The sequence below is a fragment of the Desmodus rotundus genome, chromosome 3 (assembly GCF_022682495.2).
Source record: "Desmodus rotundus isolate HL8 chromosome 3, HLdesRot8A.1, whole genome shotgun sequence".
Classification (NCBI taxonomy): Eukaryota; Metazoa; Chordata; class Mammalia; order Chiroptera; family Phyllostomidae; genus Desmodus; species Desmodus rotundus.
Window position 1 is genome coordinate 199,882,380 of NC_071389.1, and position 24,275 is coordinate 199,906,654.

Sequence of the window (24,275 nt, forward strand, 5' to 3'; positions counted from 1 at the left end):
CCTTGCGGTCCGCTGCCTCCAATATCCCTGCGTGGGCGGGCCTTTGTGGGGACCCAAGGCCAGGTGGTGAGAAGAGCCCGCCGAGCCTCCGGCTGGCGGAGCCACCAAATGACCACAGCTGAACAAGCCACCCCAGGTGGCCGGCCGAGCCCGCCGACGCGGCCACCCTGTTGCGAGCCAAGCACAAGTTGCAGGCTGGAGCCCCCACGTCCTGAGGTCGTTCTGCAGCTCTTGTCCCTGACACAGCTCTCAAGCCAGGGGGTCCAGCCATTGTCAACTGCAATGTGGTCTCTGCCCTTCGGGGTCTCCCACAGCCATGGGCCACTCCCTGTCCCTCCTGACCCTCCTTTCTGCCACTTTGTTTCTGCCGCATTTCTTTCTCATCACCTTTGAGGACCCAGCGGGGTGCCCCTCCTTTACGGAGCCCCGCCCCCACGCCCCAGGAACCCCCCTGGGCAGCCCTCCTCACACGGCCTCGCCAGCCAGTGTTCGTTTCTTTCTGTCTCCTCATTGGCCACGTTCCTGCCTCTCTGGCCCTCCGCAGGCCCTCCCTGCAAGCAGGACGAGCCCTGCCCACCCGGCACTGGTTCCGTGGGGGGGGGAGGCAGTCGGGGGGGGGGGAATGGAAGGAGACAGTTCACACGACTGTCACTGAGGGCCGGGCCCTCAGGGAGTTCGCTCAGCGCTTCTCGCCTCCCTCTCGGCCCTGTGTCCGGCTCCCACGCCCGCCGCCCTGGGCTGCGGGCCCCTCCGAGGCCAAGCTGCTGTGTCCGGTGAGTTCTCCAGAGTTAGGCACTGTCGTGCGTCCCCATCTGTTTCTAAGTTGGTGCCACAGGGTCTCCCGGCCACGAGGTGCCCATTGGTTTCATCAGAAGCGAAGGCTCGGCCTGTCGCGCGTCTGATCTGTTTCTGCCAAAGGCCTTCCTTGCTCGGGAGTGTCCTGGGGCCGTCCTCACCCGGCCAGAGGGTTCGCACGGCAAGTGTGGACGCGTTTCCACGGGCTCCTGGCTCCGTGGCCAGCTTCTCGGCTCCCTCACACTTCCCGCGACGGGCCCCAAGCACACCCGACGTTGTAGCTCTCCGTTAGTCCGATGTCACCATTGGCACAGGGAGGGGACTGCATCTGGAACAGTGACCCCCGCTCTCAGGAGAGGGGAAGGACGTGGGCGGGGCGAGGAAGCAGTAAACACGGTTGCACCGTGGTGGGACCTTTGTCCGTTCGGGGGGCCGCTCTCCTGGGAGAGGTTGGGAGCATTCTGCGTGTGAATTTGGAGGGAGAGACGGCAGCTCTCTCCTCCTCCTTGCTGCCACTTGGGCTGGTCGCCCCCGTCACACACCAGGTCCTCTCGATTACAAAAGTCCGGTGCCCGGGGCTCCTCTGGGAAAGACCTAGATATCGCTGGTTAGACCTACTCGGGTGGCGTGCGAAGTGCCCGTGACGCACTCGGTTGAATTCGGCAAAACCGAGTCCCCGGGGTCTTCGCCCCACTTTGTGCTCCGGCACTTTCTTCCTCCGCTTTCACCGGCCTCATCAGCATTCCTGTGCCTTGTGAGCGTGTTAACTGTGACGCAGGCGGGAACGACCGACCTGTGTCTCTGAGTTCCTGGTGCCTGGTGGAGGCACAGAGGGCTTTGGAGCTTCCTGTGTTTACTTTGAAATGTCATGTCAAATCCTAGACCGACAAATTAAGGTGAAAGGCTCCTAAGTATTAAATCTCATTATCGAGAAAGTGTATGGGAAAGCGTAAAGAATCCGATCGGGTCGTGGACGAGCACGGATGGGAAAGAGCGCAATTCTCTGAGAGCTGTGTTATCTGCCCCTGAGCGGCGCCCCTTTGGCAGAAATCCCATCTTTTCCCTTTCAACGTCCGTGAAGCCTTCCCGGGCTGCGTTTAGAAAGAAAATGTGCACGGGTTTCTGCGTGGTGGCATCGCCAAGCCTGTTAGGTGACGGCGTGACGGCTTGACAGCACAGTGACTTGGGGTTCGTTACAGAAAGGTAGGAGCAGCGAAGTGAAATCTGATGTTCGTCACCGCTGACCAGGACCCTTGGAGCTCAGGACACATTCTGGGCGTAGAAGCCCAAGTCCAAGTGCCTGTGTTCTCTTCCTTGAGATCGACTCCCCAGCACAGAAGAGTGGTTGGTAGTTGACACAGTATCAAGCTGCTATTTCATATTTAATTTCAGAAGGTATTTCTGAAGAGCCTGCTGGGTCCCAAGAATCCCATTAATCACGCGGGGAGACAAAGCTGTCAGCGCCGGCGATGCCCTCGGGGGCCAGCCGTGACCGGGTTCCCCTCGGTTCAGTTGTTCGAGTCAGCTGATGAGCCTTCTTCGCTCTCTTCAAAGCACCCGATTTATTTCATCCCAGAACATCCCCAGGCTCGCTCTCTGCTGCTGCTAAGGTCAAAGGGGGGGTCTGTGCGGGCCTGTGCGCGGCAGTCCATACTGAATGCCTACTGCAAGCGTGCGCCTCCGCTCCCAGGGCCCATGGGTGGGCCTTCCTCCTCTGTTTCGCTGACACTTCCCCCTCGTTGAAGGCCTTGTTTCTAAGTCCCGGCGATAAGCACGGCTCCCTCTGCGAGTTTCTGGCCGCTCTCCCAAGGTGGACCCGCTCCGACTTTGGCTCCAGGTCCCCGGAAGCCTTGTTGTCTTTGGCAGGCCGTCCGCGTGCCATTGTGCCATCCCGCCGTGAACGCCGAGCCAAGGTGAGTCTCGCAGACCTTCACCTAGTTCCCAGGCCATCGGTACTGCGTGTACCTGCCTCTGCACCCAGCACGCGCCGCCGGGCCTCACCCAGGATGGGCCAGGGTGCGTGGGAACCGGGGGAGAGGGCACCCAGCCCGCCGTGGCTTCACACCCGTAGCCTCTCGTTTTAGCCTGAGCCTCCAGAACCTCTGGAGAAGGCCTTGGGTCAAAGGCCACCCGCCACTGTCACACACTTCCAGAGGGTTCACCTGGCCTGCGTTGAGGTGACAGGAGATGGTAATCGCATCTCTCTCCTCCCTTCCTTCCTTCCCCCTCTCTTTTCTATTTCTTTTGTTAAAAATGTTCCATAGTGCCCTGGCTGCTCTGGCTCAGTGGATTGAGTGCCGGCTGCAAACCAAAGGGTCGCTGGTTCAATTCCTGGTCAAGGTACATGCCTGGGTTGTGGGCCAGATTCCCGGTAGGGGGTGTGTGAGAGGCAACCACACATTGATGTTTCCCTCTCTTTCTCCCTCCCTTCCCCTCTCTCTAGAAATAAATAAATAAAATCTTTTCAGATGAGATGGGGCGTGTTCAGGGTGGTATGGCCGTAGACTAAATAAATAAAATCTTTAAAAAAAAACACACCATAGTTTTTGTACATTCTGCTTCATAGTTTTCAAAGAAATATATTTAAAATCTTTTTATTTATTTATTTTTAGGTAGAGGGGAAGGGAAGGAGAAAGAGAGGGAGAGAAACAGCAATGTGTGGTTGCCTCTCACGCGCCCCCTACTGGGAACCTGGCCCCCAACCCGGCATGTGCCCTTGACCGGGAGTCAAACCTGTGACCCTTTGGTTTGCAGGCCCGCACTCAACCCACTGAGCCACAGCAGCCAGGGCTCAAAGGGACATTTTGACGGACAAGTGTTCAGCCATGAAAACCTAACAAGACCAGTTGTGCAGCCTGCACGTGAGTTTCTGACACAGGAAGCGGCTCCAGTGTTTAAACTGGACGGGCTCAGACCGAATGCCCTGAAAAGGCCCATGAGTCTCTGGTTGAGGAAGGAGTGACGGGGTTGCTCGGAGGCTCACCCCTTCGCTGGAACCAGGATGGAAGCTGAGCCTTTTCTCAACCCCCGCTTTGCTCCTGCACCCCACCCCCTCACTCCCCAGCTCTGGGAAAGCTCCCTGTGCTGGAGACTGGAGACCTATTTAAGCTCTATTTGCATTCCAGGTCTTTCTCCTGCCATTTTGTCCCGCCTCCTTGGCCGGATGGGAGCTGCTGAGAACAGCCCTCCTTTGTCACGCCGCTTTATCCCTCCGAAGCACGTGGGCACAGGGCACAGGCCTGGCGCCTGGTGTGCTCTCCGTGCTGTGTGGGTACTAGACAGAGAGCTGGCGGCCCCCTGGGTTGTTCCTGTGCCCCGGGCAGAAGCAGCGGCAGTGGGAGCAGAGCCTGGGAGCCAGGGTGTGCTGGCGCTGTGGGTAGGCGGGTAGTTGTGGGCGCATGCCGATGTTCTTCCCCCGGGACCGCTCAGAGGGAGCCATCCCTTTCCTGCCACAGCTGGAAGTACAAGGGGCTGGTATGTCCAGGGACGTGTGCAACCCTCGGGTCGGGGTCCCGGACGGTGCTACCTCCCCACTGCGAGGGGTTCTATCTTGTCTGGCTCTTCACCCGCAGTGAAACCCCGGAGGCTCTCCCAGAACCTCTGGCGTGTTTCAGAGCAACTGAAATGTAAAATGATCTCAAATCAGTCCAACTCCTGGATGGGACGGCAAGGAGCCTGGCCTCGTCCCATGGGTCTAGGGTCTGCCCCTCCCCCGTCTGAGGCTCCGGCTGGACGAGGGAACATTTGCAGGAAGCAGAGGTGGCTGTCCTTGTGCGTGGGCCCTCACAGCACTGAGGACACGCTCAGGTGTCCAAGGAGGTGGCTGCAGCATCCCCTCCCCCGATCACGCAGCCTCCACCTGCTAGCCGGCAGCTCCGAGGCTGAACTGCATGGTTTGAAGGTTAGGGACCGCCGCTTTGAACCTGGTGTTCACGGAAAAAACTGCTGTAAGTGACGCCTACGTGTCATCGTGCCGGCCACTGGAAGAAGTCTTGCTTCTGATAAAATGCTGAATAAGACAGGTAGAAAAATGCAGATCCACAGCCTGGTTTACACTCTTCCAAACCCTCGGAAAGGGGAGCGCCTCCCTTTACTTCCCCTTCTGTGTCACTGACCCCATGACAATCCATTGTAGCTCTGCGAGCAGGAGAAGGGGGTCTCCCAGGCCGCGCAACACGCCCATTTTTCATTCCTCTAGGCCCCCAGGGTGCCACCCCTTCTCATTCTTTATTCATTTGCCGGAGTTGCTTCGGGTGGCGTGTCAGAGGAGCTTGGTGTTCTGCGGTCAGGATGCGGCAATGGCCGCCGCCTTGTGCGGAGCCCTGCTGCCGGTGACACGGGCTGGTCCTCTCCGCCATGGGAGCCACGGGCTTCCCTGTGACCACGGGAGGTGGGGAACAACGGTTATGGAAGCTACATGTGAGCGCGTCAGCCCCCTTGGGTGATGAGTGACTCACTGGGCTCCCCAGGGGTGGGCGTGGCATAGGCACAGATGTGGAGGGTGGTCAGGACCAGGCCATGGCCAGTGCCACTGGTTGCCATGGGGACAGGGCGGGCATACTGGCAATGGGGAGTTCAGCTGGGAGACAGGTGACACAGCCACGTGTGCTGGGGGGACGGGGCATCAGTCTGGAGGTCACGGGAAGTGGTTTCGATATTTGAGCAAGAAGGCTGACCGTCCAGTGCAGGAGCAACTGCTGCTGGACTCTGTGCCGGGGTTTGTTTGCAAGCCTCCGGAACGAAGAGCCGCGGAGCAGGTGGCTCACTCGGCTGACATTCACTCCCTCCCCGTCCCAGAGGCCGGAAGTCCGTGTGCGTGTGTGGGCAGGTCCGGTGTGCCTGGAGGCCTCGCCCGGGGCCAGCAGGCGGCCGCGTGCTCGAGGTGTGCTCCTGCACGCCCCATCCCAGCTTTCTCTTCGTGTGAGGACAGGAGCTCAGCGGGGTCAGGGCCCATTCGTTCAATGCAGTTCCTTCGCTTTATCTCCAAATATGGCCACATTCCGGGGTGCTGGGGCTGGGACTGCAGCCCACGAGTCTGGGGGACCCAATTCTGCCCGTCACACGACCCCTAGGGAGAATGCGCTTTCCCCTGGGAGTCGACGTCGGCTAGCTTTGCCGAGGACTCACCTGTTCAGGTTCTGTAAGTCCGCAGTGTGTCTGCTGGGGCCCAGCCGTGTCTTAGGGACTGCTGCAGGGGTTTCCTCAGGGCACCAGGAGGGCATAGGGTACGGTCTCCAGCACGTGAGCTGACTGCCAGCCCCTCTTGCGTCCCCGGTCCCCCAGCCAGGGCGCCCCCTGGCCTGCTGGTTCCGAGAAGGTGCCGACCGGGTGCCTCTGTCCGGGGGCCTCTGCCCTTGCTGTGTGGTTTGCAGGGACGTTCTTCCCCAGGCCTCCGCACACTCTCTCCCTGTCCCTTCTGCTCTTGCTGTCCCCCAGTCTGCCCGGCAGTCCCTGTGTCCCACCCACTCTCCTCTGTCATTGTGTCTCCCAGCCAACCGGCCACTCGTATCTCTGCTGCTCTGCTCCCCGCCGTGTCCCCGCCAGGAGGGTGTCCTGGGAGAGCAGGGGCTTTGTGCCCCTCACTGCCTCGTTTGCCTCAGACACAGTGGGTGAGCTCATCACGCAGCGTGACCCCGTGATGAATGACTGATTCCTGCCTGGCCAGCAATGGCACCTTAAACATTTGTGTTTAAAAATGTTCATTTTCTGCCCTGGCTGGTGTGGCTCAATGAATTGAATGCCAGCCTGAGAACCAAAGAGTCACCGGTCCGATTCCCAGTCAAGGCACGTGCCTGGGTTGTGGGCCAGGTCCCCACTAGGGGGTGTGTGAGAGGCAACCACATATTGATGTTTCTCTCCCTCTTTTTCTCCTGTCTTTCTCCTCTGTCTAAAAATTTAAAACAGAAAAAGAAAAAAAGTGTTCATTTTCTTCGTGTGCTTATTGAGACTCAACTTGCGGCAAGATGGTCTGCAGTGTCAGTTTTAGATTACGGCTTCAGGGATGTCCTCGTGGGTCAGTGATGTTTTCGGTAACGTCAAGCCAGTGTTCTTCTAGGTCACTTTCACCGACGCCTTCTCTGTCCTCGCAGGGGGTCGGCGCAGCGCCGTGACCTGGTGCCGTGACCTCACCGGGATGGTGGACACAGAGAGCCCGATCTGCCCCCTCTTTCCGCTGGAGACCGATGATCTGGGAAGCCCGTTATCTGAAGAATTCCTGCAGGAAATGGGGAACATCCAAGAAATTTCTCCGTCCATTGGCGAGGACAGTTCCGGAAGCTTCAGTTTTACGGAATACCAGCACTTAGGGAGCGGTCCTGGGTCAGATGGGTCCGTCATCACAGGTAAGTGTGCTCCCTCCTGGAAAACGTTGCTAGAAACATGGTTTCTCACCTGACGGCGAAGCCACGGATTCCCGATTACGCTGTGGCAGGGTGTGCGGGCGGGCGGGGAGCGCCAGCCCTCCGGCTGCACTCTGCCTTTCTGAAGGCGTGCGCCTGTCCTGGGTCCTTCTCACTTCCACGTTGACTCTGGGGCCCGTGCGTTAGTCTGTACCAGAGACGCCAGCCAGGGTTCTTTCTGGCAGGGGCTGTGTCGGATCTGTGGACCGACGTGGGGAGAGCTCTGAGTGGGGAGAACACTCTGAACCACGCGGAGTGTTCTGGGCCACGACTGATTTCCCCTTTGCTTCGGGTCTCTGATTTCTCTCTGCGGTGTTTTGTGCCTCTTCCTTACTGTGCAGGTCTGTCACGTTCTTCATCTGATTTATCGCTGTTTTGTATTTTCTGATGCTATTGTAAATGATATTTTCCAATTTCAGTCTCTGATCATTTGTTGCTATTTATAAAAATACAACTGATTTATGGCTATTGACCTTGTATGCTGCACCCGTGTTAAACTGATTAATTAGTTATAGCAGGTTTTTTTAAAGATTTATTTATTTTTAGAGAGAGGGGAAGGGAGGGAGAAAGAGAGGGAGAGAAACATCAATGTGTGGTTGCCTCACACACACCCCCTTCTGGGGCCCTGGCCCAAAACCCAGGCATGGGCCCTGACTGGGAATCGAACCGACAGCCCTTTGGTTCGCAGGCTGGCGCTCAGTCCACTGACCCACACCAGCCAGGGCTCATGTTTGGTTTTTGTCTGAACATAAATTTTCAAGTCACTTGGGTAAATATCTAGGAATGTAATTCCTATAAGACTTTTGCTTATGAGAAGCTGCCACGCTGTCTTCCGAAGTGGCCGCACCCTTTGCGCTCCCATCGGCCGTGAGGGAGGGCCCTGTTGCTCCGCGACCGCGCCAGCAATTGGCGTGGCCAGTCGTCTGGGTGTTAGCCACTCTGGCGGGTGTGTGTCGGTGTCTCCTAAGGACCAGCGAGCAGTGCATCTTCTTCTGTGCGGACTTGCGGTCTGTGCAGCTTCTTCAGTGAGGTGTCCATTCAGACTTTCTGCCAATTTTTATTCGAGTTGTTTGTTTTATTATTGTTAAGTTTTAAGTCTTCTCTGCATATGTGGGTTCCAAGTCTTTTATTGGATACGTGTGTTTTGCAAAGATTTTCTCCCCATCTGTGGCTTGCCTTTTTATCTTCTTAACAGTGTCTTTTGCTGAGCAAAATTTTCATTGTAAGAAAGGCCAACTTATTTTTTTTTATGGGTTATGATTTTGGTGCGTAACTGGCATTGTTACACTGCATTCTGGTGCGAGTCACCGAGCTAACAGCCACAGCCGAGCCGGGAGGACGCAGACAGTGACGAGTTCTGCAGGATGCTCCCAGTGCTGGGGCATGCGAGCCTGTGGCGGGAGGGAGCCTGTGGTGAGACACGCAGATCTACGGGCCAAGACCACGCACGCGCAGGCATTTTGGGAGATGCCAGACTCCCTGCCCACCCGTGGATGCCCCTCCTCAAATGCCTCACCTGTGTCCTGCTAACCCTGATATGGACGTAGACTGGGGATGCTTTGAAAATTCATCCGTCCTTCCCATCTGTCCTCAGATACCCTTTCACCGGCTTCGAGCCCCTCGTCGGTCACTTATGCTGTGGTCCCTGGTAGTGCCGATGACTCCGCCAGCACAGCACTGAACATCGAATGCAGGATCTGTGGGGACAAAGCCTCAGGCTACCATTATGGGGTGCACGCGTGTGAAGGCTGCAAGGTAGGCTGGACCCTGGGGAGCAGGGTGTGGGGGGGCCAGGTGGCCTGCTTCAGGGGCTACGCTTGGCTCCTCCTGCCTTGCACACAAATGCTTGTCATTGCAAAACAGATCTGCAGAGAGCCCTAGATACGGACTGTCCCAGGTCCCTGATCAATCTCTCTCTTCAGAGAGTCTTGGCAGGTTCATGGATTGTACTTTGTCAACACCTCGGAGAGGTGTGTCCTTTAAAGGCAGACCCGCCACGTGAAGGGTGACCCCTGCATTGGGATGTGGTGAGGTCAGGGAGCCTCGGCACCTGTCCCTCTCCTCGCTGGAATGTCAGGGAGGGCAGTGGCTCTCCCAGACATCAGAGGCATGCAGTGTCTTGCCCAGTGCCCCACAGCACATGCCAGGTGACAGCCAGACCCAGTGCTGTCCCCTCCGCAGCTGCTCCCGACCCCCGGCATCCCCTCCTGTGCGTTGGGGGTCTCTGCACCCCAACCACGAGCTCCCTGGTGCCTGTCCTCGTTCTCAGGCCAGCTCAGCCCGACGGCGGCACACGTGACCCACGGCCAGCGGGGCAGGTCAGGCCCTGTCTCCCGCATTCTGCTCACCGGGTCACGGGCTCTTCCGTGACTTTCCAGCATGACCGTAGGAAGGACCAATTCCCTCTGGAATTACATGCATGTGTCAGGCTTGGCATCTCACCTGGATGCTGGCTACCAGAAGTCCCTTTCCTTGCACACACTGGACATTCTACCAACTTCTGGGAAATGCCACAGCCTCTAATGGATTCGCTGTGCATCCTGGGAACACCGACGTCCTGCCTGGAGCCAGGCTGGTGCACAGGGGGGACGGGCCCGTGAGCCTGGCCTGGTGGAGAGGTGGAACAAGCCCGTGAGCCAGGCTGGTGCACAGGTGGGACGGGCCCGTGAGCCAGGCTGGTGCACAGGGGGGACGGGCCCGTGAGCCTGGCTGGTGGAGAGATGGGACGGGCCCGTGAGCCAGGATGTCTCTGCATCCTGACTTTGAAAATCCTCTCTTCTCACCCTTCCTCATAGTTTCAGACACCCTTTGGCCGTCCTACTCTGCAAACCTAGATAACCAATCACAAGAAGTAGGAGCCTTGTTCTGACATTGCCCATGAATTGCGGCCCCTCTCCCAGAGCCCAGTCAGGTGTCCGTTGCAAAAATGTGGAAGAATGGCTCTGGCTGGTGTGGCTCAGTGGATTGAGCACTGGCCTGCGAACCAAAGGGTTGCTGGTTCGATTCCCAGTCAGGGCTCATGCCTGGGTTGAGGGCGAGGTTCCCAGTGAGGGGTGTGCGAGAGGCAACTGGTGGATTCTCACACACCAATGTATGATGTTTCTCTCTCGCTCCTTCCCCCTTCTCTCTAAAAATAAATAAATAAAATATTTTTAAAGAAAAAATATGGAAGAATGATGGAAAGCAAAGAAAAAAGAACCAATGCAAATGTGCACTACTTCACAACTTTCTAACCATGTACTCTTCAAAAGCTAATATAAAGTGGCCTTTTCTGTATGATTAAGTTACTTTTGTTTAGAGTTTTTAAGTACAATTTTTTAAGTATAAATAATAATGTTGTTATTCACTGGATAAAGTTATAAGTGTTCTTATAGAGCAAGAAAATTGTTTACATAAAGCTGGCTTCCTTTTATCATATTTTAAAATAATTTTTATCTTTTAGGAAGTTAACATTCTCTTATAAAAATTGTTTAAAAGTTTGTAGTCACAAATACGGACATGCTCTGTGAGAGGAAACAGTTAAATTTGTGTAGATCTTAACAGGACTAAGTAACGCTTTGGGAGAAGGTAATTGTGTCTTTCCAAGCCAGACGAGGACATTTTGACATTACTTTGGATTTTGCCTCATTTTCTTGTTTTTAATTTTCCATGCCATGAAATTAAGAATATTCAGAGTGTCCCAATTACGTCACACTGTTCAGAACTATTCCCCTAAATGTAGTTCGTTTTAAAAGAGCTAAAGAGGGAACAACAAGACCTGTGCCTGGAGCGGGGATCTGGGTCTCACGAGCTCCGCGCTGGTCTCCGTCTCCCAGGGGTTCTTCCGGCGGACGATCCGGCTGAAGCTGGTCTACGACAAGTGTGAGCGGAGCTGCAAGATCCAGAAGAAGAACCGAAACAAGTGCCAGTACTGCCGTTTCCACAAGTGCCTTTCGGTTGGGATGTCCCATAACGGTAGGTAAGGTCGTCCACCGCGTTTTCCCAGCCCGTGCCTCAGTTTACCCTCCCGGTGTGGGGACGGACGGTGCTTGGCATGCACGAGCTGCAACAGGGAATGCCCAGGTCATTCTGTAGCCGCAGCAACCTGCGAAAATAAAGGCCTCAGACCGCTGAGGCCGAGCACAGCTCTGGAATTACAGTCAGACACTTCGCATGGGTAGGCTCGGTACCGGGTTTGGAGACTGACCGTACGTCCCTGGGACAGCGTGACGCTCCTGTCACATCCTGTTGTGCATCTAACTTAATTCAGTCCCACTCTCCTTTGAAAACATGCCGCTTACCCTGTGAAGAGAAATCTCAAACAACAAGTTCGTACAAGTGGCACGTCCACCTTCTGGACAAAGGAGACGGTGTGACGTGAGGTGCAGCAGAGATGCACCCGGGCTCACCTCCCCCCACCAGCCTAGGCCCCACCTCCTGACGAAATGATTAATGGCGTTGCCTTTCATTTTAACCTTTTGAAACCGTCCAGGATTAATGGAGTTCGAGTTTTATTTCCATCTCTCTAAAGTAGGAAGTTGAATGGCTTGGAGGGGCGGGTGTGACCTTACCTGACAACCTCCATTCGGAGTTGTACCCGCGCACGCGGGCTGTGTGGGCTGACGTGAGCCGTCGTTCTCACTGCCTCGCTCACGTCTGTTCCTTCCCCATCATCCCATTTCTCTCCCCGCCCCCAGCTATTCGTTTTGGACGCATGCCAAGATCTGAAAAAGCAAAATTGAAAGCAGAAATCCTTACGTGTGAGCATGACATAGAAGATTCTGAAACGGCAGACCTCAAATCCCTGGCCAAGAGGATCTACGAGGCCTACCTGAAGAACTTCAACATGAACAAGGTCAAGGCCCGGGTCATCCTCGCGGGGAAGGCCAGCAACAACCCGGTAGGTGTCTCCGCCGCGTGTTTGCCCGCCTGCCCCGCTCTGTCGGCACTGTGTCAGCTGGAGCGCAGAGAAGGGCTGAGGAAGCAGGTGTTATATGCTGGGAAACCAGTATTTGTCCCCAAGGTGACCGAGAGACAGTGGAATGGAAACATTCATTCAGAGATGCTAAAATGTAGCTTAACCACTCCTCTCTGCTGGGTTTGATCTACCCCAAAGCTCCTAGCAACCGAGTTACTACTGTAAGGACTATGTAATTACTACACCAAAAAAAATCCCAATCTAGTAAATAGCTACCAGATTCTAGGGTGTGTCTGAAGTGAAAGTTTAAAAAAAAACAACACACCCCATTTTAACACCAGAAGATGAAACCATTCACTTCCCGCTCAGAATGTGTTCCTGCCTCCTTTCTCCCCAGACCGCGCCCTCCTCTTTGACCTGCCCCCCCGCCCCCACACCTTCCTTTGCTTCAGTGGGAAGGCAGCCAGTCTTAGGGTTTAGAAAGAGCGATATGTTTACAGAACTTCGCTGTCTTTTTGGAAAGTTCTGGGCCTTTTCAGGAGCATCTGTAAGTGCCCCCTGAGGACCCCCTGCACACACTTCATCACCTGCCCAGCCTAGCGTCGCCCCCCTCCCCCATCGATAACCCAGTCTGTCTCCGTCAGAGCTGCCTCTAAAGAGGGGGCAGCCGAGGTTGGCAAGTGAGACACTTGGCACTTTCCTCTGAGCCTGGTGAAACAGGTTTCGTTGGCACTAATGAACAGCTTGAAGCGATCCTTGTTGGGAGTTACACGCTGGAGGTTTTAGTCACAGTGAAATAAAGTATTTCACAAGCTCCTTACTTGCATGAACAGACCAAACCTCTTTTTCACAGAATTTTTTAATTCTTCAGTGAACTCTCCCATTACGTGGGCTGAGACACTTTTGGAGGGTTCAAGTGAACCCCGTTAAAAACGGGAGGAAGCGTGCCCACGCCAGGGGGCCCCAGAGGCTCGGGCAAACTCTTGAGTCACCGGAGCGAGAGCGAAGCGACCTGTGCACTTTGCTTTTCTCTCCTGGGTCCTGGGGGTGACCCGTGAGTGCAGCCCAGAACTAGAGTCGCCCGACAGTCTGATCTGTTTCGGATGTTTTTAGGTCTTTCTGGGGTCTTCTCTTTCTCCCTTGGATTTTCGGAATTTAATGCAAATTAAAAGTTGTTTTTACTCTCAACCAAGTGCTCTCGTTGAATATAATCTGATTTCCAGGGAGTGTTCTTGTGGACGGCCCGCCGAGATCCCCTGGTCTTAGGAGGAGCCCCTTCACGCTTGACCAGAGCCCGTGGCACCTGGGCGGCTGGGTCCTCCCGGAGCAGAATCTGTCTTCTGGTCCTAAGAAGACAATAGTAGACTGGTAGTCTAGGGTCGGGCTTCACCGTGCTAGGCAAAGAGGATGCAGTGTCCCAGTAGGGTCGGGGCCTGTTCCCGCCCCACCCCTGCAGACCATGACGTCCAGGTGTGGCGCTCACTGCCTGTGACCGAGTGGTTTGCTCCGAGACGGCCTCATTTCCCACCCGTGTCCTCTCCACTTTGGAGGCGTGGCCCTCCTCCTGCCCCCCACTTGGAGCTCAGCGCTCCTGACGCGGACTGGCCCTGGTCTTCTTTCTGTGCTCAGTCTGGAGGAGCCCACGGGAGGCACACCTATTGCCCCTGTCAGGGCTGAAGCAGAGGCCTGAGGTTGACCCGGAACCCGCCAGGATGCTGGGTGGACCAGCAGGGTCTGGGGGCAAGGGACAGAGACAGGGTCTCGGGGAGGAAGGGAGCTGCTTGGAAGCCAGGCAGATTCAGTCGCTTTGGGGAAAGGAGCTTTAGCGGAGGGAGGGGTGGTGCCCTGGTTAGCCAGCGTCTGTGTCCACCTGGACACAGGCTGGGGTGAGCCCCTGGGTTTCACTATGAGCGGGGCCCTTCGTTGTTGGTCAGAGCTTGTCAGGGCACTTGCCACCCCTTGATTTGAGGGTGACGGGGACAGAAGTGTCCCTGAGGAACTGGGGGGATGTGGCTCCCCTCTGGACATGGCTACCAAAAGAGGCGCTTCCCACACACAGCGCCTGGGAGAAGGTCGTGAGCTGACCAGTGGTGAGGTGTTAGGAATGTCACCTTTTGGAGGAAGCAGCATGCGAATGAGATCGAGGAGCTTTGAAGTCTGCCTTTCTCGTGATGGGCACACATACACTCACACTCACACACATGTGTACACACACACGTGCACATGCTCATGCATGAACCCCTGTGCACGCTCACACTCATGCACTCACACGTGCACACATGAACTCCCATGCACACTCACACATGCACACTCATGCACCTGTGCATACTCATGCACTGACTTGTGCACACATGAACTCCCATGCACACTCACGAACTCTCACACATGCATACTCATGCACCTGTGCACACTCACATGCACACTCAAACACACTTGTGAACTCCCACACACACTCATGCGCACGAGCATGCTTGCACGTGCACACTCACTCTCAGTCTTAGCTGCGTCTGGTTCGAGGAGCTAGCTCCTGTCTGAAGAAGAGGGGAGAGTACTGGTCAGGAAAGCAGCAACTCTCCGGCACAGGCTGCTTGGACGTCAGCCATTCAGGGTGTGAGGTGACAGCGAAGCAGTCCTGCTCCCTCTTACATGTCACAACCGTATCAGGAGTGTATTCCGTTCGGGTGAGGGGACAGCAGGTGTCTCTTCCAGGGCCTCCCCTGTCACTCACCATTGTTGGGAACGGTCTTTAGAGTCTGAAGATCTTCAGTTACAGAAAATGTGTGTCTTCGGAGAAGGTCGTTGAGCTTCGGACTAAACTAAGAGTCGCCTGCAGCCAGCCTGGCATGCAGACGGCGCCCCCCAGAGTCATGTATCTTGTTTGGAAAGAAACGAAGCTAGGAGACGTGTGGCGGAGAGCAGGTTCTACAACTGGCTGCGGAAGAGGGGTCCCGATGTTCAGCACTTTGGGACCTCGGGGACGCGCCGCCTGGCACCACGCAGGGTTCTCTGCCTGTGGTTGCAACAGTGTGCGTGCTACGTGCGTTGTCTTCTGATTGAAAAACAGACTTCATGTTGTATGCTGTTTCTAGAAATGTGTAGTCAGACCTAACCCAACGCTTTAAATCATTTCGTCCAAAGCAGTTCTACCAAGAGTTTGCGAGTTTTTCCTAAAAGACGGTGCTGCCTAACGTTTATAGAGGATGCTGTTTAAATGTGTTGTGGTTGTTAGGAGTGACCTCGTAGCGCATAGGACAGCGTCGGGTGCAACCACCAGAAGTAACGTGTCGGCTGGGAGCCTGCTGGCCTTGGCGTGGGGCGATTGCGGGCGAAACCGGGCTGTTTAAAAACACCCCCATCGAGTGCTTTACCCGTTCATTGGAAATGACCACCCGTCAGGGCAGATGGGTTCACGTGCAGACTTGGGCACATTCCAAAGTACAACATGGGCCCGGAGAAGCAAGGCTTGCGTGGGTGTGCTCAGTGGGGTGCGTGAATTGCGCGCCCGAGAGGGGCCGTGATTTGAACATTTCACCTAAAATGGCCTATGGTGTGCTCGAGTGTGAGTTGTTGTGTTACAGAATGACATGCTTATAATTTTGTAATAAAAGATTTTACAATAAAAAAGGGGCGTTATTTGTGCCGGACCCCGTGTTAGCTGCACGGATTTCTTAAACAGTCTTATCGAGAATGTTTGTCAGTCAAGTTTGGCAGCTTTTCGACTGTTTTAGCCACAGTTTCTCTAGCTTTAATAAACACTGGCTTCTTAATGTCACCACCTGTTTTGAATTCCAATGGTTTCCAAATTTGCCAGTTAATGAGGCTTTCTTTATGAAATCCAAGTGATGATTCTATAAAAATGTTACCATTGAAGCCCCCACTTTGTGAGAGTATGTGTGCCCTTAAACTTGCTGGGGGCCAGCCCCCCCGGCGTGTGTCCTGTTTGGGAGGCCCAGGCTTGGGGGGGGGATGCTAAGCTGTCGCTGTCCTGAGATTCTCAATCATTCTTGAGCAAAGGCCCTGGGCTCGGCCTGTGAACCGCCACCAAGAAGAAGAAGCACTCTGTCGTCCCGCACTTCCGGGACCCACCCTGGTGTGGAAGGGGTTGTGCCGGCGCGCCCTTCGCCGCTGCGCCGGCCCGGGACGGCACACAGGCGCCTGCAGGCAGTTGTGTGCCGATGCTGTCGTGTGCCCGGAAGGAGGGCCACCTCCTGTGATGGTGCAGGCGCTTTGTGGTGGTGTCTTGCCCACTGGCAGTGATCCTTAAAGTCATGGGCTGCCTACGGCCCTGTTCACGTCCGGCAGCAGGCAGTGCCTCCGCCCTCATCGCCGCCCCGCACACCCCCGGCCAGTAGTGTGTCCGTACCTTTCTCCTGAGCCCCACCACATGGGTGTGCTCTCCTGGGTGGGCTGGCCTCCAGTTATGCGGCCACCAGTCCCTTCTTTCCTCCACGCGGTTTTTGTTAAGTGCAGGACCCACGGGTTTAGGAGCAAATGGCATAGGCATGCGGGGCCTGCGGCCACGGGGCTGGTGCCTTGTTCCAGAACGTGGAGCTTTGACGTGAAGGTTCCAGTCTTGGGCGCAGGGAAGCAGGTGTCCTCCAAGGCTCTTGCCACCGGTCCCCAGAGAGCGAGGCTGTAACAATGCCTGCTCGCTTATTTGTATGCAAATGCCGACTTCCCGAGGTGTGCTTGTCGGTGCCAGGTGAAGAGCTGTCTGTGTACGGTGTGTAAAATGGTCACGCTGAGAACGATCGTAGTGAAGGCTAGTAGTATTTAGAAGTTCGGAGAATATTATAAAACAGTGAGAGCGCTTTGCTAGTATTCTCCTGTTAGCTGCATTGCCAAAAGTCAGCCCCTCGTGCTCTCGGCAGTGAAACCCACCCCAGTGTCAGGCGGTGGTTGTCGGTATCGGGCGCATTTCGGCTGTGGGCTCTCCATTGCGGTCCCCCAGGCCCCGCTAATGGGAGGTTCTTTAGGACGAGGACTGTGTTTGGTGCACATGTTGATGTTCCCCGGTGACTTGGATATGGCGGCTCCTCACCAGTTCACCGATTATCAGGAGGACACTTGTCACCAATGACCGGACTCACTCCAGTGCCTTTCTTTGCAGCCTTTCGTCATCCATGACATGGAGACGTTGTGTATGGCTGAGAAGACGCTGGTGGCCAAGTTGGTGGCCAACGGCATCCAGAACAAGGAGGCGGAGGTCCGCATCTTCCACTGCTGCCAGTGCACGTCCGTGGAGACCGTCACGGAGCTCACGGAGTTCGCCAAGTCCATCCCCGGCTTCGCCAACTTGGACTTGAACGACCAGGTCACGCTGCTGAAGTACGGGGTGTATGAGGCCATCTTCGCCATGCTGTCTTCTGTGATGAACAAAGACGGGATGCTCGTCGCCTACGGAAACGGCTTCATCACGCGTGAGTTCCTGAAGAGCCTCCGAAAGCCTTTCTGTGACATCATGGAGCCCAAGTTTGACTTCGCCATGAAGTTCAACGCACTGGAGCTGGACGACAGCGACATTGCCCTCTTTGTGGCTGCGATCATTTGCTGTGGAGGTGAGTTCTCCACTTAGTCTGCGGGTGCGCCTGCGTGGCCACTGCCTAGAAGCCAAGTGAGAGTGGCACCAATATCGTGTCATATATTATGTATGATTATGTATTGTACACTGTGTTTTATTTACATTATAATATATAAATGCTCTACTTAGAATTAGAACATAACAGTTACACCAAGCAGTATGTCAGGCAGGGGTGATGACGATACCATCGTAGACTGTACGGTGTGTGATATTACGATGCAGTCATGTGCCCTGCAGTGACATTTGGGTGCACAAGGGACCACATACTCGGCCCTGCTCCCTAAGATTCTCGCCGAGGCGAAAACCTGCAACCGCCTGGTGAGGGCGCCACGTTGCCACTGTCGAGGCCCAGAGCGCCCCACACGCGGATGCCGCGAAGCTAACAGCCTGCTGTGATGACAGCCCTGTGACGGAGTGGCGCTGCAGGCGTGCGCAGGCGTCTCCCTCGATGGGGAGGAGCGACGACTCCCTGGCATGCCTGCTGGACACTCTGTACTCCTGACCGTTATTTTCGAGCCCGCTCTTCCTGCTTATGACACCCACCGTCACCTGAGGCCGTGCTGGGCCCGCGGCAGTCTCACGTCCCGTGTTCGCGTGGCTCTCGGTGGCATCGCTGCCGCTGTGCTGGACCCGGGCCGGGCGCTCAGTGCAGCGACGTGCGTGCAGGCGGGGCCGGAGTGCAGCTGCGGTGCGCAGGGGGCTGGACCGCCTCGGCGTGTGCGCGTGCGCAGTGACTGTCGCACAGGGATGGGGTCCCCTAACGGCGCGTTTCTCCGAAAGCGTCCCTGTCTTTAAGCGGCGTGTGACTGTGTAGCATCATTCTGTCACTGCCACATTACTATCATGTCATGCCCTGCGGAGTGCCACGCACCTGTCAAGACAGCTGTGCTCACGCTGCTTCAGGATGAGGAGTAGCGGTCGCTCACCAGCGACAGTCGCAAAGCTGGCTCTGCTAGGGAGGTGGGTCTGGGGTGGAGACCTGGGCTGCTCTGCGGGAAGCTGGCTCCGCGTCCCCGATTTCTGGCTCGGTGTCACGTTGCTTTAAATAGCACTGTCGCAGGTCTAAGAAGGTCGTTCCAGGTGGATCTTCCCCAGCCCTGGGGAGGCCGATGGGGCGCTGGTCCCACAAACCACTGGCAGCTGTGCTGTCCCCGTGGTGGACTCACTTGCAGAACTGAGGCCGCCGCCGCCGCCGCTTCCACACCCTAGGGGCACAGAGCGAGAGCAGCCCCGTCCCACGAGCTCTGTCCCCGCTACCACCCAGCTGGCAGCCGGTGCAGGAAGTCCTCACACTGGCAAAAAGCGTAACATGGCAATGCGGAGTGCGAGGCCTGGCCTCGTGCTGTGGGCGCGGAGCGGCTGGAGAGCCGTTTATGTGTAGCGTGGTCTGGGTTTCATGAAAGAGATTACAGTCATGTCAGCCTGAAACTTTTAAAGTGTCTGGCGAGGTACACATCACACCTGTGCAATGGGGTTAAAATTGTGAGGGGGTTCATTTTATCTTTTTAAATTTCTTTTTAAGAAGTTAATAATTGCAGTCGGCCAGGAGCCACATGGACTTGAACTACGAGTTCCACTCACACTCGGATTTTTTTCAGTAAATATACAGTTGACCTTCCCTGTCCCCAGGTTTTGTAACCATGCATTCAACCAACCATGGATCAAAAACAGTATTTTTTAAATTTTTATTGAATTTATTAGGGTGACATTGGTTAATAAAATGCCATCAGCTGAAAAGAGTATTTTCAGTCCATGGTTGGGAACCCGCTGCGGATGAGAAGGACCGACCGGGTGTGTGGGTCTGCACCATGTCACACGAGGGACGTGAGCACCTGTGGGTTGTGGTGTCCACAGGGCGTCCTGGAACCAACCCCGGCAGATACCCAGGGGCTGCAGTTCGGTTTTGGGGGGAGTCATAGGTTAGACCCCCCACATGGTTCAAGGGTCAACTGTATATTTTACAACCATACTCTCTTTCATCATAAAAAAGATGAAAGAAAGAAAAAAACCCACATCATGAGTAATACTTTTGAAAATCAGAGTAGTGAGTGGGGCTTTAACCTGCCCATTGAGTGTGGGTTGTGGGGCGGAGGGGAGGGTATTTTCTAGACCAAGGGCAGAACCCTGGTGCTCACAGCCCAGCTCCCCAGCGGCTCCCCTGGTGGGGACCCTGGCCCGGCCCGGCCGGCACCAGCCCTCCAGCTCCGGGTCTCAGCATCCTCCCCTGCCGGGGTCTGCCCTCCGCTCCCATCTCCCTCTGCTTCCTTCCACCTGGTTCACATCGGGAGGTGCCTGTAACGATGGTGGTCTCGCCTGCAAAACCCAGGTCTCACATGGTCGCTGTCGTGAACGATCGGCGGAAAACTTGAACCCGAATGTGTAGTTTTGACTCAGGACGAGGAATTTCACCTCCCGTAGTATGCAAACCTGGTTGTTGTAACCATCGTCCGAGTGCACGCTTCCCCCTCCTGTTGGGGGGTGTTCACCTGACCGGTGGAACTCGGGCAAAGGCAAAGGCAATAAGGGCCGCGCCGTAAGGTCTAGCCCGCTTCCGGCCACAGGGGTGTGTAGGGATGAGCAGTTGCCCTGTGTGCCCCTGTGAGGCCGAGCGGCTTTGGGAGCATCTAGTTGTCCCCTAGTCGGGGCTGCAGTATCCGAAGCCCCGGAGCTTCAGGGGAGGGAGGCCGGGGGGAAGGAGGATGCTGCTTTCTCAGGTGGATCCCTGCCAGGATGGCTGTGCACTCAACCGTCTCCTCTTTCCTTTGGGGGCAGATCGCCCTGGCCTGCTGAACGTCGGGCAGATTGAGAAGATGCAGGAGGGCATAGTGCACGTGCTGAAGCTCCACCTGCAGAGCGGCCACCCGGACGACGCCTTCCTCTTCCCCAGGCTGCTGCAGAAGATGGCCGACCTGCGGCAGCTGGTCACTGAGCACGCGCAGCTGGTGCAGGTCATCAAGAGGACCGAGTCGGACGCCGCGCTGCACCCGCTGCTGCAGGAGATCTACAGGGACATGTACTGAGCTCTCGTAAGCCAGCGAGGGCGGGGGAGCTCCCCGGGGCTTCTGGAGGTGGCAGCACTGCCGAGGAGGAACGGGATCGAGGCCACTTTGCACAGATGTCCCTGCCAGAGCCGGAGAACCTGACGCTGCGCTGTAGGTAACCGTGGCCCCGTCCCACACCGGCTGCCCTTTCACGGAGAGCGAGCGGAATCGGGGCCTGGAGAACTCGGACAGCAATGCTCGGCTGTCTGATGCGGAGCTGTCGGGTGGCAATCGATGCAGATTTGCTTAAATCAGGGTAGTGATTCACCACTGATACCTGGCGACCCCAGAGTAGCGCTCTGTCTCCCCAGGTACCACTGTTGACTCTTGGGCTCCTTTGTAATGTTGGAAACTAATCAGCACTTTGTAACTTTTGTAATCCTGTATATCTAGATGTAACCAAAGGTTAGGCATTTTAAAAGCGGCTAAGTATTTATTCAGAAGACTTCGATTCGGTTCCCTGCATTTGAAGAGCGGCGACAGGCAGTTTTTCAATCATAGAAGTTAGAATCTGAAAGAATTATCTGATAAGCTCTGGAAGCTCAGCCTTCATGTTGTATTGGCTCCCTGGCTGCAGGGCTGTAGCTAGGACATGGCGAGGCCTGTCCCCAGGCTCCTGTAGAGGGTCCCGCGGAGCCGCGTCTCGGCTGTCCTCCTCTCTGGCTCACGGCCCCAGTAAAGCTGGTGTCAGTGGGCAGGTGGCGATGAGCTCGGAAGTACCTCAGCGTCCCAGCCCTCCCACCTGCTTCCTCTCAAAGCTGGGTCATGGCGGGGGGATGGGGGAAACCAGGCTGCATGGTTTCCAGGGCAGCCTGACAGGTCACCTGCAAATGTCGCTCTGGGTCCTGTGGCAGCTCCTGGGTCTTCCCCTGTGTTGCTTTTTAAAATATGCAGCTTTATTTTTGTAACTCTTGGTGGTAGCAGCTGTTCGCTGGAGTGGAGAAGACGAGGCGAATGTGACTTTATGGTCGTGGGGGGGCCATCTGGGGAACAGCTGGGGAGAGTGGGGGGGGCATGAGGTCCCATAGGTGGTTTCACGTAGGCTCAGGAGTCATGACAGCCGGCAGTTTGCGCAGACGTGGAGAGCCGAGTGCCCGTCTCCAGCCTCGTGTGTAAGGCGGGTTTTCCGACGCGGAAAGATGCTTGTTTCAGCCTTAAAGGTCAGCTTCTCGGCCTCGGGCCACCTGTGAATGCCATGTGCTTGTGTCCAGAGCGCGTGGGCCCGGGTGCGCTCTCCCCTTCTGTCACCGTGGCGGATCCATTGTCCCCTCAGACGTTTTCAGCACCCTGCCTGCCAGGGCCGGCAGGTGCACAGGGGCCCCTGGACACCTCGCCCGCAGCACCACGGCCTGGGTGTGTCCTGACACCCCTCCCCCGCCGCCTTGACAAAATGTGGCCCTTTAAGGTCACGATCACTTACTGTTAAAGAAGGGTGAGGGTGAGCACTGGCAAAGTTCCCGAGATCAACAGTAGGGAAATGCAATAGGAGAAGAACCAGTCCAGCCGTGAGACTTCAACCAGAGAAAAGTGAAGGTTACCGTCAGGGCATCCTTTGAGATTCCACACACAGCTTGTTTGTTGTTGAAGATCCAGTCGAGGGGCTGCTGGAAGCCAACAACAGCACTTCCACGTGCGAAGGGCGCTGAGCGAGCGGTCACCAGGCCGGGCAGGAGCAGCCCTTCGAGGCTCTTCCCGGGAATGAGGCCCCCTGCGCTGACGAGGCTGGGGGGCTGTGGTCGTTGCGGTCGGGGCTGGGGGGCTGCGTGCCAGTGCCGCACCTGTTTTGCCTGTGCTGCCCGCTGGCCTCGGAAAGCGAGCCTCGAGACCCGGGCTCTCAGACGAGATGTCCATTCTTCTTAGGCCTCTGTCAAGCCCTCCAAAGCAGCCCCGGGTCTCGCACTTTCTGCAGCGTCCGGCAAGCTGCCGGAAGGCGCGGCTTGTGCGTTAGTGGCCTTGCCAAACGTCGCTTGTCTCTGGGCCTGGCTACCCGACCAGCCATGTCCCCAGCGAAGCCACAGAGGCAGCCCCAAGGGACCTCAGTTTGAAAGTCACTTGATGTGGTTCACTTTTATTAACAGGAAGAAAAATCACATGTTCCCATTCTTGTTAAACAACAGAGTCACTAACGGCCACTCAGGTTCGTTTTGGGTCAGCTTACTAGATTTCTCGGCAGCCGTTCCCCTCTCAGTGTGCTGGGGCACTTCGCACAGGGGCTCAGGGAGGAGTGTGGGTGTGCTCGCTGGGTTTCCGTGCACATCAGCACCCGACGGTTCCTGAAGCTTCCAACCACAAGTAGGAAGCCGCCGCCTCCAGGTGAATGCACCCTGTGGCCCGCGCCTCGGCAAGTCTGTTTAAACCTGCTTCTCCGGGCTCTTGACTCGGGATCACAGAGAGTGCCCACTCCTCACAGGCCACAAGGTCGCCGAACAGCCTTGGTCTCCTGTGCTGACGAGAATGCAGGGACAACCGGGGCTCCTCAGAGACAAGCCTCCCAACTGTGCAGCCAGCTCGGCCCGGCCCCAGCTGGGCCTCTCCATCCACCTTCCTGAGCCTCCTGGGCCTTCCCGGCTGGGTGTCCCTCACACAGACCCTGCGCCCGCCCGGAGGTTGAACAGTGAGAATCGTCAGAGCGCCTGAGGGCCTCTTCTTCTTCCAGCCTTGCTCTCCCGTTTCCCTGAGACCTTTCTAGAACTCTGACAGATGAGTCCCGAGCTCCCCCCCCGCCCCCCGCAGGACAGTAGTGACAGCGGAGCCCAGGGGAGGACCATGGTGCTCAGTGTGGGGGTGCCCCCGAGGGCGGACCCCGTCCGACAGGGCTTCTCGCTCCTCATTCCCAGAGCACGGAACGCAGCCCTCCGCTTGTCCCGACGCATTGCTCGCCCGGGCCGTCCTTCTGAAGCGCTCGGGCCAGGGTTGAGTGGAGGGTCCGCGGACACGGTTCCATCCTCAGACCTGAGCGGAAGCTCCAGACAAGGTCACCCTTTGTTTGAGGTGTGGTCACTAAGCCACCCACTCCGCCACTAGTGTCTCCCCCGTCTACAGCGCACCAGCTACCTCAACAGACCCGTCAAAGACACTGGTCAAACGAAGGTGCTCGGACCCCTGTGGCCTCAGCCCACTGCGGTTAGGGCTCGGTGGTCCCATCCCCACAGACATGGAAGGTTCATGACTCCTTAAGGAACTTCTGTTGTTTAAAGGGAGCATCACAGACACGCACATGTGAAGTTGCTGCCAGAGTAGTGAGACAGCCTGAGCTCGACGGGGCCAGGCCTTCAGGGACCCCCGTGCCAGGGCCTCCCCTGCAGCCATGCCTGCTGGCCACGCAGGAGCCTGTCTGTGGGGCGGCCCTGCCGGCGGGGGATGGAGAGAGAGGCCTCCACAGAAGTCTTGGTCAGACCGTGGCTTCCCGAGTTCTCGCCCCGTCGTCACAGCTGTGCCTCTGTGCAGGACTCCAGGTGTTCCTGCCCCCTGCTGCCTCCACACACCCAGTGACACCAGGCATGTTGGGTCCCAGCTGCCAGGCACACAGTGGTTCGTGGCCTTCACCCAGTGGCCCCATCTGT

The 24,275-nt window shown here is 56.5% G+C and overlaps 1 protein-coding gene across 12 annotated transcripts in view; it reads left to right on the forward strand.

The window, feature by feature from the left end:
• PPARA (peroxisome proliferator activated receptor alpha) overlaps positions 1–21,686 on the forward strand; it is a 45,594-nt gene extending 23,908 nt beyond the window's left edge. For 10 of the 12 annotated variants that reach the window (XM_053919725.2, XM_053919728.1, XM_053919726.1 and 7 more), the window contains 6 exons: positions 6,885–7,136; positions 8,788–8,948; positions 11,009–11,147; positions 11,870–12,072; positions 17,201–17,648; positions 20,444–21,686. In XM_053919725.2, coding sequence (XP_053775700.1) covers positions 6,929–7,136; positions 8,788–8,948; positions 11,009–11,147; positions 11,870–12,072; positions 17,201–17,648; positions 20,444–20,691 — 1,407 coding nt within the window. In that variant the 5' untranslated portion in view covers positions 6,885–6,928 and the 3' untranslated portion in view covers positions 20,692–21,686. Of the gene's footprint in view, positions 1–2,187; positions 2,709–6,884; positions 7,137–8,787; positions 8,949–11,008; positions 11,148–11,869; positions 12,073–17,200; positions 17,649–20,443 lie in introns of all 12 variants that reach the window. The other 2 variants (XM_053919729.1, XM_053919727.1) reach the window with 1 other exon arrangement.
• Positions 21,687–24,275: the final 2,589 nt, after the last annotated feature.